The sequence below is a fragment of the Salvelinus sp. IW2-2015 genome, linkage group LG7 (assembly GCF_002910315.2).
Source record: "Salvelinus sp. IW2-2015 linkage group LG7, ASM291031v2, whole genome shotgun sequence".
Lineage (NCBI taxonomy): Eukaryota > Metazoa > Chordata > Actinopteri > Salmoniformes > Salmonidae > Salvelinus > Salvelinus sp. IW2-2015.
The window spans coordinates 24,720,118-24,738,752 of record NC_036847.1 but is presented as its reverse complement, the minus strand read 5'-3'; the positions used below and the strand labels follow the sequence as shown (position 1 = coordinate 24,738,752).

The following is an 18,635-nucleotide window of genomic DNA, read 5'->3' as shown; positions in this document are numbered from 1 at the left end:
ACCCAGACTTGGACCACACATCCTCTCCACTGAATAGCAGGCTAGTGATTGCTTTGCAACGCTTGCAGTTAGCCACTGATTCTTTCCAAACCACTCATTGTTGAATTTGCAATTTCCAACTTGTTGTGTAATGTTTATGTCCTATGGCGGATGAGCACCAATACGTTTTATCTAGAATTTCTCTTCATATGAAAATTCTTGAAAAGGATTTGCCCAAGTAGATTGTCGACTTGATTCATGACGATGACTGCTTGTCTAGCTTGCTAGTTAATATTTTTGAGAGTATGATGTTGACATGATCAGTCCAATCAAAGTATAACGTGATTTGACATAATTTTATCTGTGACCAATGACCTTGAGTCTTCTTGGATGGGCACTTCTTTTTTTTTTCAATTTAAAGTTTTATTCCGTTTTCTTGTTTTTCAATCAACCAACAAAACACATTCCACGTTCACAGATGTGACAGACTTTAAAAAAATAWAAAAAAATAACAATAATTAAAAAAATAATAATAATAATAAACAAAAAAACCTTGCAGCAGCACTATCAAGGTTCTTATTAGCTATTTACAACCTTAGCTGAGATGACAAGCAAATAATGAGTTTTTACAGCACCTTACACAACATGTATCTGCTCATTTCCCTAATCACCCCCTTCACTCTGTCCAATTTCAAATATACAGTAGTTGAGTAGTGGAGATCAGAGTCTATTAAACTTGGGCTGTCTCTTGCTGAGGTCATAAGTGAGCTTTCCAAGAGGAAGAAAGTCAACAATCTGGTCAATCCACATTTTAAATGTATGAGAAGTATTAGAAGCCCACAATAGAAGAATACATTTCTTAGCAAAGTATGTATTAGTCATAAACAAATTTTCTCTGTCGGGATCAAGAACAAAGTCCTGCTGGGCATTAAGAAGATAGATACACGGGGTCATATCGAACTGTACATCTAGTATTATCTGTACAGCAGTATGTATAGATTGCCAAAATCTGGCAATCCCTCTACAACTCCAAAATATATGCATATAGGTTCCACTTTCAGAGGTACATCTTTTACAGTTAGGAGAAATGTCTGTTTTCATTCTATGGAGTCTTACCAACCCCTACTCTGTGTATTTTCCGCTGGCTGCCCCACCACAACAGAAAGCACTGAGCTAGGCTGAAACACCTGCATTTTGGAGTTGGCTTATTCAAGAAAGCAAAGAAAAAAACATGTATGTATGCAACTTTATTAACTCATTGATTAATTTTTTTTACATTGTTTGCAAACTGATATGTGACACTTATTAATTCCCCCAAAAATTGCAATACAGCCCACACAAAAAATATATACAGTACCAGTCAAAAGTTTGGACACACCTACTCATTCAAGGGTTATTAAACCCAATACAATGTTGAAAAACAGAACGCTTCCCACCACTAGATCAAATAACTAGATGTGAGCTGGACGTGATCCCAGCACTGCCACCAATGTAGCAGAAGAAAGTGAAAGCGGCAACAGGGAATCTAACCAAGGCTCATGCGTGGCAAAGTGAGCGGCCATTGCCATGAAAGCTTAATAGTCCTCTGGGCAGAGGCAGTAGGCCTACAATGCTGGCATATGCCTTGTTACAATAGCCTAAGTATGTAACATGATTGACACAACCGTAATAATCATCATGAAACGGCTATAAGTGTAACCCAACAAAATGTATTATTTTACGTTAACCTGTTTAACTGTATTGATATGGCTTAATTGATCATAGACCAGACTCATTATAGTTGCAAATACCATGCAGTTGCACCTTGGGAATCTAAACCAAACAGATTTTTTTGCAGGTCTTCGGTTTCCCCACATTAACTGATTCATTAATTTCCCATAATGAAAATGTATCCCCATTCCCCAATCAAATACCTTCATCGATACCACAAATAAAACATAAAAATACAGCTTTTTACTCCAATCTGGCAACCCCCATAAAATCCGACATAGACCACTGCGCCTCCTGGGAGGCCCTACTAAGGCACTGCATCGCAGAGCTAGCTGTGCCACTAGAGATCCTGGTTCGAGTCCAGGCTCTGTCGCAGCCGGCCGCGACCCGGAGACCCATGAAGCAGCTCACAATTGGCCCAGCGTTGTTCTAGTTAGGGGAGGGTTTGGCCAGCCGGGATGTCCTTGTCCGATGGCGCTCTAGTGACTCCTGTGGCGGGCCAGGCGCATGCACGCTGACACGGTCGCCAGGTGTATGGCGTTTCCTCCGACACATTGGTCTGGCTGGCTTCTGGGTTAAGAGGGCGTTGTGTCAAGAAGCAGTGTGGCTTTGCTGGGTTGTGTTTCGGTGGATGTGCCGCTCTCGACTTCTTCCGAGTCCGTATGGGAGTTGCAACGATGGGACAAGACTGTAACTACCAATTGGGGACAAAATGGGTTATAAAATAAAAAATGTAATCTGACATAGCACCAGTATCCCAAAATATTAATGGAAAACAAACATAGAAAACAGCATTGGCATTAATGAGGCTACTATTATATTATAAATATTTCGGTGACAACCTGGTTGATTAACAATATTGGGTTGTTAACACGTTTGCTCAAAATGCATTTCTCTAATGACTTTCAAAAATTGTTCTGAAGTTAGTCCAAACTAGAAGTTCCACCTAGTCGGCTCGGGGATTCGAACTAACAACCTTTGGGTTACTGGACTAATGCTCTACCTGATAGGCTATCTGTCCTCAATTTTGCATGTTGCAAATGCAATATGTCACGGTAACGTCTCTGTGGTGACGAGAGTAAACAGAACGAATCTCATAGAATTAGAATGAGACAGTTCGTTCTATTTCCATGGAATCGGCCCTCAGCCTAACATTTATCAACTTCCCGCGTGTCTGAAATACAGCAATGTTTGCAACGTTAGTAATGCGCTAACTGCTGTCCCCAATTGTCACAGTTCATCCTCCATCTAATTCAGGCCTATTATTCATGATGATTAGACGTTCCTTTTAATTAACTTCAAATGGCTTAAAAGCCAAACGATTATCCTAGAAAATGACCGACGCACCAGCCAAGCCCTATAACGTCGTCTGCAGGAATTGGAGAAATGCGACAGCAGCGGAACTTCGTGAGATGTGCCCACAGCAAAAGGCCCGTTATTTGGCTTATGAGGAACCACCTAAGGAGGCGCAGGGTGTGATGGCTGTAGCGCGGCAGAGGGTGTGTGCCAGGCTAACAGAGTGGAAAGGCAGACAGGCCAATGTGAATGCTGCGCAACAGTCAGAAAGAGCTAGGAGAGACACAATAATCGCTCAACTGAAGGCTGCAGAGGCGCGCAACAGGGTTCGCCTTATGAGGCTGCATCACCAGAACATTAGGGTAAGACCATAAAAGTTGCATTCAACTTACAACAAGCCACCAACATATATGTCACTCCCATAGTACGTTTTGTTTTCTTTGCTACAGTGTATGTTCCACTGATTACATTGAATGTGAAAATATAGGCCTATACAGTATCTTTCAGTCTTCTCTTTACCTCTACCTGCTTGTTTTATTATTGCTCTCAAGACCCAAGATATAAGTCTGATGATCGCCTGTCAGCCCACTGCTCAGAGGGCTGTACGGCTGGAGCTTTTACTGCCACAAGAAGAGACAGGACTCAATGTTCAGGATCCTTTTGACAAACTCCAGGTTAGCAAAGCCATATCTAAAGACAACGTTAACATACTGAGCTAAAGCCTGACCTCATACTAACATGACTCTTCTGCAAGAACCAGGCAAGGCACTGTGGATATGACTGTCAGAGTAAAAATATAACGAGTATGTGAATCATGGAAATTGCAACAAATAAAACACTCACCTATTCATTCAGTTCTTTCTGTATATTTTTAGAGGAAGAGGGTTGAGCAGCTACTGGATAAGAGCTGGGGAACTCTGGAAAGAAGGTGGTGATGGGATAACAATCGGAGATGAACATGCTCTCTATATAAAAMAATACCCACACTGAGCCTGTCCAAGCTAATCAACTTCATTGTTCTGTCTTGCTTTGTCTCATACATCCTCTCTGCAATTTTTTATACAATAATCTTAGCCCTACTGATGAACTTTTTAGATTTTTTACAACTCTGCTTCACATTTTCACCAGTAGGTGTCAGTATAATTAGAGACTGTACCAGGATCCATAGGCGCCTGCTTTTTGATAGCCCTATGTCTATCACATCATCATATTAAGACATTTTAAAAGTACAGTATCTTTGTGGCACATGGATCATGTAGGCCTAAATTACACCAAGGAGGAACCAGCTTCTTTATAGCAAATTACTTGTATGAAACAAAGGACTGAATGCACTTGTAAATTGACTTAATATAATATATCTTAGCAGGAAAGATATTACATTTCATATACATATTCCAATCAAATTTGTTTTTATTTTTCCCAAGGGAAATGTTCAAACAAAAAAAGAAAAAACACACACATACAGCCTCCATATAATTAATTTCATAATAAATAGTAAATTGACATTTTAACATCTGATATGTGTTCTCATAACGGCCATCTCAGTATTGTTCGGTTCGGCACTGATGGAACGTCCAACTGTTTCGTCATGGCTCCCCTACCAGTGCAAATGCAGTATTTAATAAAACCGCACAATCATTAATCTTATGATCTAGCTTGCTAAAATTTCACACTACATTTCCGTTATATGGTAGAGCTAAATCAATCACATTTTTTTATGAAATATAGTTTTCGCTTTCTCACCTCCCTTCGCCTTTTATTCCTCCCTTCCTTTCTCCCCCACACACGCATGCATTCACACACATACGCGACCCCCTCCTCCCTTCCATAATTTCCCCATCTCCCTTACCCACACTCTTCTCTACAACAAACATGGCCGCTAAATCTGATGGTGCACCAGTCTCGTTGCGAAATGACATCCTGCCCGAGTGCCTGCCCGGTTCAGATCAACGTTCRCCTCAGTGCCACCCTGATAGGAAGCGCTACTCGCTCCACGACTGCAGTTGGACGCTATGTGCCCTTTTGGTGTTCTTTTCGGACGGGGCCTCAGACCTGTGGCTGGCAGCGGATTACTACCTCAGTCGGAACTACTGGTGGTTTGCATTGACACTGGTCTTCGTGATCGTCCCATCTGTGGTGGTTCAGGTGCTGAGTTTTAGGTGGTTCGCCTATGATTATTCGGATACCAACGACAGTAGCACAGCTGCAGCAGCGGTCGCAGCACCGGGCGCCGAGAGCCATTTCACCACCAAGAACAGCGATCAACCGGGCGCTGGCCGCGATGCTGAGTTCGGGAAATTGCCTACTACGGGCACTATGGGAGGAGCCCGGGGTTGCTGCAGAGTTTTTATGTGGCTCTTTCAATGCTTCATCCATATATTTCAGCTAGCACAGGTCTGGAGGTAAGATCACCCATTCTCTCTCATATACGGATACTGTACTGGCTTGAGCGTGTGTGTGACAGGGTTCTGCGAAGATGGTGATCAAAGCATTCTAAAAGCCCTAGTAGCCCTACTAGACTGCGATGTCTGGGTTTGTTTTAACAGCTCAATCTTGACCTAATTGTTAAACGAATTTAAAAACTCATCCAGAGAGAAGGCTACTGTATTCACAATAGGGCCGATTCCGATTTAGGAATTTACGCCTATCCTACACACTTCTCAGTAATTCGTATTCAGATTTACACAAGGTCCACATAGCACGTTGGGGTCGATGAAACAATGACAACGTTCACATGCACACCAATATCCCGTTATTATTAGGGATACTCAATTATTCTGTTTTGGAGTTGACACATGAACATCATATCCCGTTTACAATAACCCGAAAAAGGCTCGTATCTCATTTGTGAGAAACCCGTATAAAATGCCTGGGATATGCTGATTTTAGACGGGATACTGTGGCATGTAAAAATCTTATCTCCTTTACTGGGTTTTTTTCTGGGTCTGCACAAGCTCAGTTTCGCATATCATTGGTGTTGTGTGATGATGTTTTCATCTGATTGTCAAACAAATCACTTCAAAAAGTAGGCTACCTGCACAGTTGGATCCACCATAATTCCATAATAATTTTATTTTGCTGATACTCCGTACTGGACAGTATAGCCCACTGGCAACTTTCCCCCTTAATTTAGACAACTTTCTGCTTATAATTTCCGACATTTGGTAGGCCATTTGTTTGTCAACTATAGTTAGATACATGCAGCTTCTCGTTTGTCATAACTTCTTGCACCAGAAGACTAAATAAAGTAGTTCTCACCAGAATAATGTTTTACATTGATATAATTAATACATTAGTAATGTAATTAACACCAGTAAAGTTGTATATTGCGTTTAGGGACCGGGGAGAAAACTCACTAACTCCAAAACAGTGGAAAGATTGGTCCTGTGCAAAATGTCATCAGTTTGAATGGTTTTAGGGAAATGAAAAGCTGAGAAAACAATTAAACATGTTTCTGGTAAGACTTCAGTTTGTTTTAGGTGCATATTTGGGGTTGAAATAGTGTCTGCTTGCATAACAGTGTCAAAGATAACACATTCCACTTGCATTTTCTCAAGAGATGCTGAAATAAATTAATATTTCTCCACTCCTGTTCCCAAGACAAAATTAACATTTATTGTATAATTTCACTGCAAGAAATGCATAATTCTGCAGGAGTTAATATGATATTATGCTACATGTGAGGTTATAGGCCGACAGTCAGTTTCCATATTTCAGTTACTATTCCATTTAACCCATATGAACTTAATTGAGGAATATTCAGTTCATTCATTGATACAGGGATACTCCTGAGCGGGATATCAAAGGTAAATGGGTCCTGAGATCCTCAAAAGGTTCTACAGCTGCAACATCGAGAGCATCCTGACTGGTTGCATCACTGCCTGGTACGGCAATTGCTCAGCCTCTGATCGCAAGGCACTACAGAGGGTAGTGCGTACGGCCCAGTACATCACTGGGACTAAGCTGCCTGCCATCCAGGACCTCTACACCAGATGGTGTCAGAGGAAGCCCCTAAAAATTGTCAAAGACCCCAGCCACCCCAGTCATAGACTGTTCTCTCTGCTACCGCATGGCAAGCGGTACCGGAGTGCCAAGTCTAGGACAAAAAGGCTTCTCAACAGTTTTTACCCCCAAGCCATAAGACTCCTGAACAGGTAATCAAATGGCTACCTGGACTATTTGCATTGTGTTCCCCCCCAACCTCTCTTTTTACACTGCTGCTACTCTCTGTTTACCATATATGCATAGTCACTTTAACTATACATTTATGTACATACTACCTCAATTGGTCTGACCAACAAGTGCTCCCGCACATTGGCTAACCGGGCTATCTGCATTGTGTCCCGCCATCCCCTCTTTTACGCTACTGCTACTCTCTGTTCATCATATACGCATAGTCACTTTAACCAAATCTACATGTACATACTACCTCAATCAGCCTGACTAACCGGTGTCTGTATATAGCCTCGCTACTTTTATAGCCTCGCTACTGTATATAGCCTGTCTTTTTACTGTTGTTTTATTTCTATACTTACCTATTGTTCACCTAATACCTTTTTTGCACTATTGGTTAAGTAAGCATTTCACTGTAAGGTGAACTGTTGTATTCGGCGCATGTGAGAAATAAACTTTGATTTGAAACAGCTTATCCCGAATAAGACCTTAAGTGGGATATGAGCCACTATCCGGAATAATGTGCGCATGTAAACGTGGTCATTGGAAGCCCATACATTTTGAATGAAGGAAGAAAAGTGGGCGGGGGACCATTGGACGATGCAAGCATGGGTGAGGGACGTGAAACGGCAGAACCAAAGTTGTGTCTCTGTACACATACAGAGGGAAGCCTGGCTTCCCTTGGCATCCATGAATACACGCCACTGCATGTCCCAAATTATAGCACAACGTTAGCCTAATATGATCCACTAATAATAAGACCCTCAGGAACTGTTTAAACGGTCTTGACAGAGGAAATAAATGGAAATGGAATAGAATGATGCAAAATGTAAGCTACTCATTGAAGAAAACTAACACCAAAGTGGCAGTTATAAATATATATATGGGTATTACTTAGCTTGGATGTCAACATTTCATCCATGCAAATTATCTAATTAAATGTAATCGAAAATGTAATCTATGTAATCCCCAAAAGTAATTATTGATCATAAACAATAACTACTAATGCTGTATACTCAAAGAAAAGGTTAAAATCTCACCTTTCTGGTAAAAATTGTTATAAATTGCTGAGGTTTAGTCACTATTGAGGACACAAGCTCAAGTACACAGAACAAATATGATAAAAATATGAAATATTTGATATGATGTATTTCCTATTCAACAAAATGTATAAATAAGGCTTGAAATGACTTATATACTTTCTAAATATAGCATAATCAAATTATAAAATGACTAACTATAAGATTTCACCTGCCTTATAACTGTAAATACATATTTGTATGTTTAGTGTTAGAGAAAATGTGCATATTTTCTAAAGGTCTCTCTTGATCAAAACTTCTGCCCCCATCTTTGTGAACATATCACAGAGCTCTAAGAAAACCTTTTCATCTCTATGTTATCTATTTGTCCGTCTGTGCCCAAACAGAAAGTTTGTTTCAAATCAATTAATTATTTTTTGAGTAAATGACTATAAATCGATCTCTGAATGTGCTATATGATGAAACCACTCTCTCCTGCTGCACTAAGACCTAATGCTTGCAGGCATTTGTCAGTGGCTGTGATGTAGGGTTCAGCCAGGAGTTGATGGAACAGTCGGAAGAGCGAATTAAATGGTAGGAGGGACATCCCAGCTTCAAGTGGTTTCAGATTTCACATCATACGTCACACGGGCTCAAAAAAATAGGACTGTGTACGTGGGAACCAGGGCTATCGCTCAATGCAAGCCATTTGTCACGGGCTGTCGTAAGAACGGGACCAAGGCGTAGCGGATGTTGAGTTCCACATATTTAAATCAAAGAGAAACTTAAACAAACAAAATATATCAATAAACGAACAACTAAACGTGACTACCGTGGTGCAACAAACAACACAATATCCACAAACACAGGTGGGAAAAATAGCTATTAAATATGATCCCCAATTAGAGACAACCGATACCAGCTTCCTCTAATTGGGAATCATAACAAAACACCAACATAGAAAATAAACTAGAACACAACATAGAAATTATGAACTAGAATACCCCCTTAGTCACTGCCCTGACCTACTACATTTACATTTACATTTAAGTCATTTTAGCAGACGCTCTTATCCAGAGCGACTTACAAATTGGTGCATTCACCTTATGATATCAAGTGGGAAACCACTTTACAATAGTGCATCTAACTCTTTTAAGGGGGGGGGGGGTTAGAAGGATTACTTTATCCTATCCTAGGTATTCCTTAAAGAGGTGGGGTTTCAGGTGTCTCCGGAAGGTGGTGATTGACTCCGCTGACCTGGCGTCGTGAGGGAGTTTGTTCCACCATTGGGTGCCAGAGCAGCGAACAGTTTTGACTGGGCTGAGCGGGAACTGTCTTCCTCAGAGGTAGGGAGGCGAGCGCCAGAGGTGGATGAACGCAGTGCCCTTGTTTGGGGTGTAGGGCCTGATCAGAGCCTGAAGGTACGGAGGTGCCGTTCCCCTCACAACTACACCATAGAGAAACAAGGGCTCTCTATGGTCAGGGCGTGACACTATTTCGATATCCACTACGGTATCCACAGATCAATTTATAAGCAAAAATGTCAGACAGAACCGGTACCAGAACCACACAGGTCCGCTAAAAAGGGACCTTACATCTAAGAGGTTTTAAGAGGGCACACCATTAAAATTCGGAATAATGGCACGGCTCTAGACCGTATTCATGGTTTCCTCACACATACAGTTGAAGTTGTAAGTTTACATACACCTTAGCCAAATACATTTAAACTCAGTTTTTCCACAATTCCTGACATTCAATACCTGGACTTTGCTGTCCTTAAGCCATTTTGCCACAACTTTGGAAGTATGCTTGGGGTCATTGTCCATTTGGAAGAGCTATTTACGACCAAGCTTTAACTTCCTGACTGACATCTTGAGATGTTACTTCAATATATCTACATAATCTCCCTCCTCATGAAGCCATCTATTTTGTGAAGTGCACCAGTCCCTCCTGCAGCAAAGCACCCCCACAACATGATGCTGCCACCCCCGTGCTTCACGGTTGGGATGGTGTTCTTCGGCTTGCGAGCCTCCCCCTTTTCCCTCCAAACATAACAGTGGTCATTATGGCCAAACAGTTCTATTTTTATTTCATCAGACCAGAGGACATTTCTCCAAAAAGTACGATCTTTCTCCCCATGTGCAGTTGTAAACCGTTGTCTGGCTTTTTTAATGGCGGTTTTGGAGCAATGGCTTCTTCCTTGCTGAGCGGCCTTTCAGGTTATGTCGATATAGGACTTGTTTTACTGTGGATATAGATACKTTTGTACATGTTTCCTCCAGCATCTTCACAAGGTCCTTTGCTGCTGTTCTGGGATTGATTTGCACTTTTTTCACCAACGTACGTTCATCTCTAGGAGACAGAATGCGTCTCCTTCCTGAGCAGTATGACAGCTGCGTGGTCCCATGGTGTTTATACTTGCGTACTATTGTTTGTACAGATGAACGTGGTACCTTCAGGCGTTTGGAAATTGCTCTCAAGGATGAACCAGACTTGTGGAGGTCTACAAAATCTACAAAAGAGGTCTTGGCTGATATCTTTTGAATTTCCCATGATGTCAAGCAAAGAGGCACTGAGTTTGAAGGTAGGACTTGAAATACATCCACAGGTACACCTCCAATTGACTCAAATTATGTCAATTAGCCTATCAGAAGCTTCTAAAGTCATGACATCATTTTCTGGAATTTTCCAAGCTGTTTAAAGGCACAGTCAATTTAGTGTATGTACACTTCTGACCCACTGGAATTGTGATAAAGTGAATTATAAGTGAAATATTGTTGGAAATTGTTGGAAAAATTACCTGTGTCATGCACAAAGTAGATGTCCTAACCGACTTGCCAAAACTATAGTTTTTTAATAAGAAATTTGTGGAGTGGTTGAAAAATGAGTTTTAATGACTCCAACCTAAGTGAATGTAAACTTCCGACTTCAACTGTAAATGTGGTGGAATTATTAGGGAGAAGTTGAAAATGTCAGTGAAGACACTTGCCAGTTGGTCCGAGCATGCAGTACACGTCCTGGACGTCCTGGAAATCCATCTGGCCCTGCGGCCTTGTGATGTTTAAAGGTCTYGCTCACAATGGCAATGGAGAGCGTGATCACACAGTCGCTCCAAACAGCTGGTGCTCTCATGCATGCTTCAGTGTTGCTTGCCTCGAAGCGAGCATAAAAAGGCATTTAGCTCGTCTGGTAGGCTCGCGTCACTGGGCAGCTCCCGGCTGGGTTTCCCTTTGTAGTCCGTAATAGTTTGCAAGCCCTGCCACATCCGACGAGTGTCAGAGCCGGTGTAGTAGGATTCAATCTTAGTCTTGTATTGATGCTTTGCCTGTTTGATGGTTCATCTGAGGGCATAGCAGGATTTCTTATAAGCGTCCGGATTAGTGTCCCGCTCCTTGAAAGCGGCTGCTCTAGCCTTTAGTTCGGTGCGGATGATGCCTGTAATCCATGGCTTCTGGTTGGGATATGTACGTACGGTAGTGAGGTGGTACGTACATATTCCAGTCTGTGCTAGCAAAACAGTCCTGTTGCCTAGCATCCGCATCATCTGACCACTTCCGTATTGAGCAAGACACGGGTACTTCCTGCTTTAGTTTTAGCTTGTAAGCAGGAATCAGGAGRATAGAATTATGGTCAGATTTGCCAAATGGAGGGCGAGGGAGAGCCTTGTATGTGTCTCTGTGTGTGGGGTAAAGGTGGTATAGAGTTTCTTTCCCCTCTGGTTGCACGTGACATGCTGGTAGAAATTAGGTAAATGGATTTAAGTATGCCTGCATTAAAGTCCCCGACCACTAGGAGTGCTGCTTCTGGATGAGCATTTTCTTGTTTGCTTATGGCCTTATACAGTTCGTTGAGTGTGGTCCGAGTGCCAGTATCGGTTTGTGGTGGTAAATAGACGACTACGAATAATATAGATGAGAACTCTCTCGGTAGATAGTGTGGTCTACAGTTTATCATGAGGTACGCTACCTCAGGCGAGCAACACCTCGAGACTTCTTTAATATTATACACCGCGCACCAGTAGTTATTGACAAATAGACACACCCCCGCCCCTCGTCTTACCAGACGTAGCTGCTCTGTCCTGCCGATGCACGGAAAACCCAGCCAGTTCTATTTTATCCGTGTCGTCGTTCAGCCACGACTCGTAAAACATAAGATATTACAGTTTTTAATGTCCCGTTGGTAGGATAGTCTTGATCATAGATCATCCAGTTTATTTTCCAGTGAAAACGTTGGCCAATAGGACAGATGGTAGTGGCGGTTTACCCACTTGCCAATTAATTCTCACAAGGCACCCYGACCTCCGCCCCCGGTATCTCAGTCTTTTCTTCACGCAAATGACAGGGATTTGGGCCTGGTCTCGGGAAAGAAGTATAACCTTCGCGTCGGACTCATTAAAGAAAAAATCTTCATCCAGTTCGAGGTGAGTAATCGCTGTTCTGATGTCCAGAAGCTCTTTTTGGGTGGCCTCCCGAGTGGTGCAGTGGTCTAAGGCACTGCGTCGCAGTGCTAGCTGTGCCACTAGAGCTCCTGGTTCGAGTCCAGGCTCTGTCACAGCCGGCCACGACCGGGAGACCCATGGGGCGGCGCACAATTGGCCCAGGGTCTTCTGGGTTAGGGGAGGGTTTGGCCGGCAGGGATGCTTTTTTCCCSATTAGCGACTCCTGTGGCTGGCCGGGCGCAATGCACGCTGACACGGTCGCCAGGTGTAGTGTTTCCTCCGATACATTGGTGCACCTGGCTTTCCAGTTAAGCGGGCGTTGCGTCAAGAAGCAGTGCAGCTTGGCTGGAAGGACGCACGGCTCTCGACCTTCGTCTCTCCCGAGTCCGTACGGGAGTTGCAGCGATGAGACAAGACTAACTACCAATTGGATACCCTGAAATTGGGGAGAAAAAGGGGTAAATGTTAAATATATATAAAATAAAATAAATAAGCTATTTTTGGTCATAAGAGACGGTAGCAGCAACATTATGTACAAAATAAGTTTTTTTTTAAAAGAGCACAGTTGGTTAGGAGTCCCAGAACAGGATGCTTTTGGATTACTTTGAATGAGCATAATCATCAGTGGGCAACTATAGCATGCAATTATGTGTGTACTGTGTGTATATGACATCCCCAGGCAGAGGAAACCAGAACAAAAAGTGTTATACTAACTCCTTGTTCACTGGGCTCATTGAGATACTGTAGTGTAGAGCTCTCTTCTGTCCCATGATCCCATCATCCCTCTAGCCATCACAGAGAAACACTTCTCTTTCACAAAATCAGTCGGCGGTAATAAAGTGACAAAAACAGTCCCTGCATTTTACTACATTTAGAGAGGTCAAATGAGAAAGTATAATTTTATATTGTCAAAGCAATCACTTCTGTAGCCTGGAGAGGAAAGGATGAAGTGACCAGACCAGCTCAGTGGCACTCTACCAAGAGATGACATACCATTACCAGTTATTCTGTCTGRATGGAGTGACAGCTCCCAGGCTGTCTGGAGAGTTTGATGTTCAGTTGCTAGAATAAGGCTGAACTGAGGCTGCAATGAGCCATCTGTCTTGGGATGGTGCTGGCATGTGGATGAAACAGATTGATATGGAGCGTCTCTCGATAGCTGGAGATTCTTCTCTCGCACAAATGATGACATAATTCTAATATCATACTCATGCCTTTCCCTCTCTGTCCCCATCCCCCAACCTCCCCTTTGATGTTCCACAGGTATGTCCATGCCCTGTACTTGGGGGTGCAGAGTCGCTGGCGTGGGGACCGCGAGAGACGTCACTTCTACTGGCGCATGATGTTTGAGAGTGCTGACATCAGCATGCTGCGTCTGCTGGAGTCGTTCCTGAAGAGTGCCCCCCAGCTGGTCCTGCAGCTAAGCATCATGGTCCAGGCCAGCCAGGTCCTCCCGTTGCAGGGTGAGTCACGGTCTGAACACAAATACTGACCTGAACCTTAATAATTACTAGTGACATCACCATCTCAAACTGCCCCATACAATCCACTGTGACTTTCACATTGATGGCAGGCATCGTAGCGGTTAAGAGCATTGGGCCATTACCCGAAAGGTCGCTGGTTTGAATCCCTGAGCCGACTAGGTGAAAAATGTGATGTGTCATTGAGAAAGGCACTTAACACCAATTGCTCCTGTTATTCCTTTACCTTTTCACTCACTAATGATATCACCCTCTCAAACTCCCCCATATAATGACCTCACATAGTCACAACTGCCAGATTTTCAATCCACGCAGTTAGTCACCATTCTTAATATAACAACAACAAAAAATCCCTTCACACAGAGCCACTAAGGATGAGTTCATATTTTTGGTGGCCCCCACCCCCATCAAAGTTGCCCATCCCTGCTCTAAAGAATTCATTAACCTACAATAGAGCCTTCTGATTCACACAGACTCAGCAGCGTTCTCATGATAGTCAGCACATTTTACCCTGCTCAATCTTAATTATTCTTTCTCCCTCCCTCTCCCCGTCTCTCTCCCTCTTTCTCCAGGCCTCTCAGCCTCTGCCTCGCTGGTGTCCCTGTCCTGGATGATCGCCTCCTACCAGAAGGTTCTAAGGGACTCCCGGGACGATAAGCTGCCCATGTCCTACAAGGCCGTCAGTGTGCAAATCCTGTGGCACCTGTTTACCATCGGAGCCCGTACGATTGCCTTCGCCCTGTTCGCCTCCGTATTCCAGCTCTACTTCGGTATCTTCATCGTGGCCCATTGGTGCATCATGACATTCTGGATCATTCAAGGCGAAACAGACTTCTGCATGTCCAAATGGGAGGAGGTCATCTATAACATGATGGTCGGCATAGTGTATGTTTTCTGTTGGTTCAGCGTGAGGGAGGGGCGCACACGCTGCCGTATGCTCATCTACAGTGTGGTTGTATTCATTGAGAATGTGGCACTCACCACATTCTGGTATGTGTACCGTGGACAACATACCTCTGACTTCAATGCCCTGATCATAGTGTGTATGGTGGCCAGTAGCTACGCTCTGGGCATCTTCTTTATGTTAGTCTACTACTGCCTGCTGCACCCTGACGGTCCTATCTCAGGGTGGGGATGGGGGGTACCAGAGGAGGTAGCAATGGAGTCCTGCCTTTCCCCAGCTTCCTCTCTCCCTCCAGATGTAGTAGCGAGCCCCCCCAGGACTCTGCAGAGGACTAAAGGTGGAGAACGTGAGCAGATGGGAGGGGCTAATGCAGACGTGTTTCTGGTACGAACACTTAAAAGAGGAGCCAAGCCAAATCTCCCACCCCTCGCCCCTAGGACAGAAGGGCCAGTCATCCGTATAGACTTGCCCAGGAAGAAGTACCCTGCCTGGGATGCCCACTTCATCGACCGCCGGCTGCGCAAAACCATCCTGGTGCTCGAGGGTGCTGCTCCGGTCACACCAAGGATCCAGTACCGCTGTCTGGGCTCAGCCACAGAGGTGATGGAGTATGAGACCACAGTGTGAACCGCTTAGAGTACAGTTACTCAACTGGCTATCATCCAGCCGGCAAAGCCCCACAGTGGCACACAGCTGACTAACTCTCTCTGAGGATCAGTTCTGCTCTAGTCCCGCTCTGTGCTGTAAAGCATCAAGAATACACTGGCTGGGAGAGGGGGAGTGCGTGCAAAGGTTTTCACATCAAATGTCTGGGATAGAAAGACAATGTCTGATGTGGCCTAAGTAGGTGACTACTTGAGGTTTGTATTTTGGTGCCGTGTCAGTATCATTTCTCTGGTTAGGGGGATGGTACAGGTAGAGTTATGGGCCAGGGGTCAGAGGTTAGGGATCAGTGAAAGTGCAGAAGGACAGAAAGAGGAGCTGGATAGCTGTCAATCAGAGGGAAACCATCCTCAATGAACGTGCTCCAAAATAATGTCCTCTCAAGCCAAGGCAAATACCATCAGAGACAATACCTAAACATTTATGAATACCTATGACAATATCTCTGTTAATTTATTATGATTATACACCATAACAGTAGATAAGTCACATGGTTAATACATACCCGTCTAATTGAGCTACTGGAACAGGACATTTTGACCTGAAGATGACAGTGGAAGATCTTACTGCTGTGTGTGATTTGTCATAGCTATTTATGCATGTTTAAGTAATCTCAAAGCCTTAATAAGTGGTCTAAAATCCATAGGACAATTTCTAAAGAGAGATAAATTGAGAAGATGTATTGGGATGAATGTTCAATACACTTTGTTGTCATACAGTTAGTGTGGTATTATGACAACATTCGTGAAGTACAATAAACATGAGGCTGGATACTGAATGTGCAGGATTGCAGTACCATGGATTGCTGTATTATGTCTAACTTGTCTGGACTCTGGTTGCCCTGTAGAAAATAGTTTAGATATCTTTCAATCTTCATGATGATGATACAGTGTGTGCTTTGTGTGTATCTAGGTGGCCATTGCTCCATAAAGAAATGTTCTATCTGTCTAACACTAAAAATGGAGTGCATTGTATCAACTTTAAATCCAGAAGAACAAGACAGAAACCTTATGTGGCTGAGAAGTGGAAACTGGGAGCATTTGTATATGAGGTGTGTTCGTGCACATTTGTATGTTGTACATTGGGGTTCATATGATATTGTGTTGTAGAAAGATGTTCTTAAATGCTGTCCAGGTAACTCAATTATCCCGCTAGCACTAAGATGAATACAATATCTCCACACAGAACCATCAACACAGCCACAGAACTATGAAGCCACAGCTCCACGTTGGTGCTAACTGTTGAGTCTGTTTATAAACACCACAACTTACCTTATACAGTGGTCTGGATTCATCCATCAAACCATACTGGTTTGGGTGGGCTGTAACTCAAATACACATACCAGAATGAAAGCCTTAAACTGGTCAAGCCAGACTGTTGCTGGTGACTGCAGGAAAAAAGAACAAAGACTTTCATTATGTTGTTGTTGGGAAAATAAAGAGCAATGTGTTTACCTTCTCCATGACCAATTCATTCTTTCAATGGGTGGTTTTCAGAAACCAAATGCAACCAGTTATCCAAAATATGGCTAATTATCCAAAACATAAATCCAGATTTCAAGTCAGGTAAATGCAGTTATCCAAATACAATAGAATAGTTTAAATGTGAAGCAGACAATCAAACAGATAGGGAGAGACAGACAGATCGATCTAATCATTCTGCTAAAGTGACAGATTATTCTGATTAGACTGTCCAGTGGTAAAAAGCGAAATCCTGTCTCATATAGAAGTAGATCAGTGGATTATGAAACACTACCCCGCTGGCTGCTGGCACCTGAGCTCAGGCAGAGGTCATTGGGTCAGGTGAGGCTGTCTACACAAAATTATTATATTTTTATCATCATAATTTTCAACTGAAAGTGGTTCACTTAACAGCCATTCCCATATCATATACACTCCCATCTGTATTAATTTGGACAGTGAAGCAGAAATGTGTACATTTGGTTCTAAACTCAAGCATTTTGTATTTGAAATAAAATGTTTCATATGAAGTGACAGTACGGAATGACACCTTTTATGTGAGGGTATTTTCATACACACCGGTTTTACTGTTTAGAAATGAAAGCACTTTATGTCTCTAGTCCCCCTCAAAAAATGCTAACCTCACCATTACCAATAACAGGGGAGGTTAGCATTTCTAACTCATCATTATTCAGGATTCATTCATGATTATCCATAATCATGGGAGCATCCACATTAATGTAGAAGTGTTCAGAAACATCTTCTATTATTATTTCAAATAAAAGTGACTCCAAAATGACACAATACATTATTTACCATTCAGTTCCTACTGGGCAAGACATTATCCAAAACACAACCAAAACAAACTGCAAATGCTTCCAACAAGAGTTTGTAGAGTCACAAGCTTGACGTAGTCATTGCGTGCTAGGAATATGGGACCAAATACTCAATGACTACTTTAATATACTATAATTTCATTGTTCCAAATAAAACTTATTCAAAATGGGGGTCTAGATACATGAAGTGATATCTAAACAGTAAAACAGATATATATGAAACATTTGATCTCATATCCAAAATTCTGGAGTATAGGGCCAAATGTACACATTTTTGCTTATCTGCAGCACAATGTTATTCAATATAAATCACCAACCTTCTGGGTAAAGCAGGCTATTAAGAAACAGATCCCTATACTATAAATTGGTGATTAGGCTGAAATTAGTAGGACCATAGTTAATAGAAAAATCTATTAAAAGATGCCCAAAGTCTTGATGATTAAATGCATAGGGTCGAATGTATTACAATACCTTGACTATTATGCATCTATTCGTTACAATGTATTATTATTATTATCTGTTGTTACATTGGTGGAGTTCGTTTTGCATGGCCCGGTGCCCCGGGTGGGTGGCTATTTCACTTAAGGACCAATGGAATGGTTATCAACTCCGCTAACCAGGGGCACCAGGCAACGCAAAACGAACAGAACAATGTGTCTATCAGTTGTTACAATGC

At 42.7% G+C, this 18,635-nt stretch overlaps 1 protein-coding gene and 2 long non-coding RNA genes across 3 annotated transcripts; 1 reads left to right on the top strand and 2 right to left on the bottom strand.

The window, feature by feature from the left end:
• Nucleotides 1-550: 550 nt before the first annotated feature.
• On the bottom strand, nt 551-4,814 carry LOC111966686 (uncharacterized). The gene is made up of 3 exons (XR_002877678.2): nt 4,729-4,814; nt 3,829-3,902; nt 551-2,383 (listed from the first exon to the last, which is right to left on the bottom strand). It is a non-coding gene; the product is annotated as an uncharacterized lncRNA (long non-coding RNA).
• A 43-nt stretch (nt 4,815-4,857) lies between these two features.
• Nucleotides 4,858-17,121, top strand: LOC111966656 (XK-related protein 7). The gene is made up of 3 exons (XM_023991511.2): nt 4,858-5,387; nt 13,879-14,078; nt 14,669-17,121. The coding sequence occupies exons 1-3, from the start codon at nt 4,858-4,860 to the stop codon at nt 15,625-15,627; spliced, it is 1,689 nt and encodes a 562-aa protein (XP_023847279.1). The 3' UTR covers nt 15,628-17,121.
• LOC139028045 (uncharacterized) lies at nt 9,085-17,015 on the bottom strand. Its single transcript, XR_011480210.1, has 3 exons — nt 16,935-17,015; nt 9,623-13,051; nt 9,085-9,202 (listed from the first exon to the last, which is right to left on the bottom strand). It is a non-coding gene; the product is annotated as an uncharacterized lncRNA (long non-coding RNA).
• Nucleotides 17,122-18,635: the final 1,514 nt, after the last annotated feature.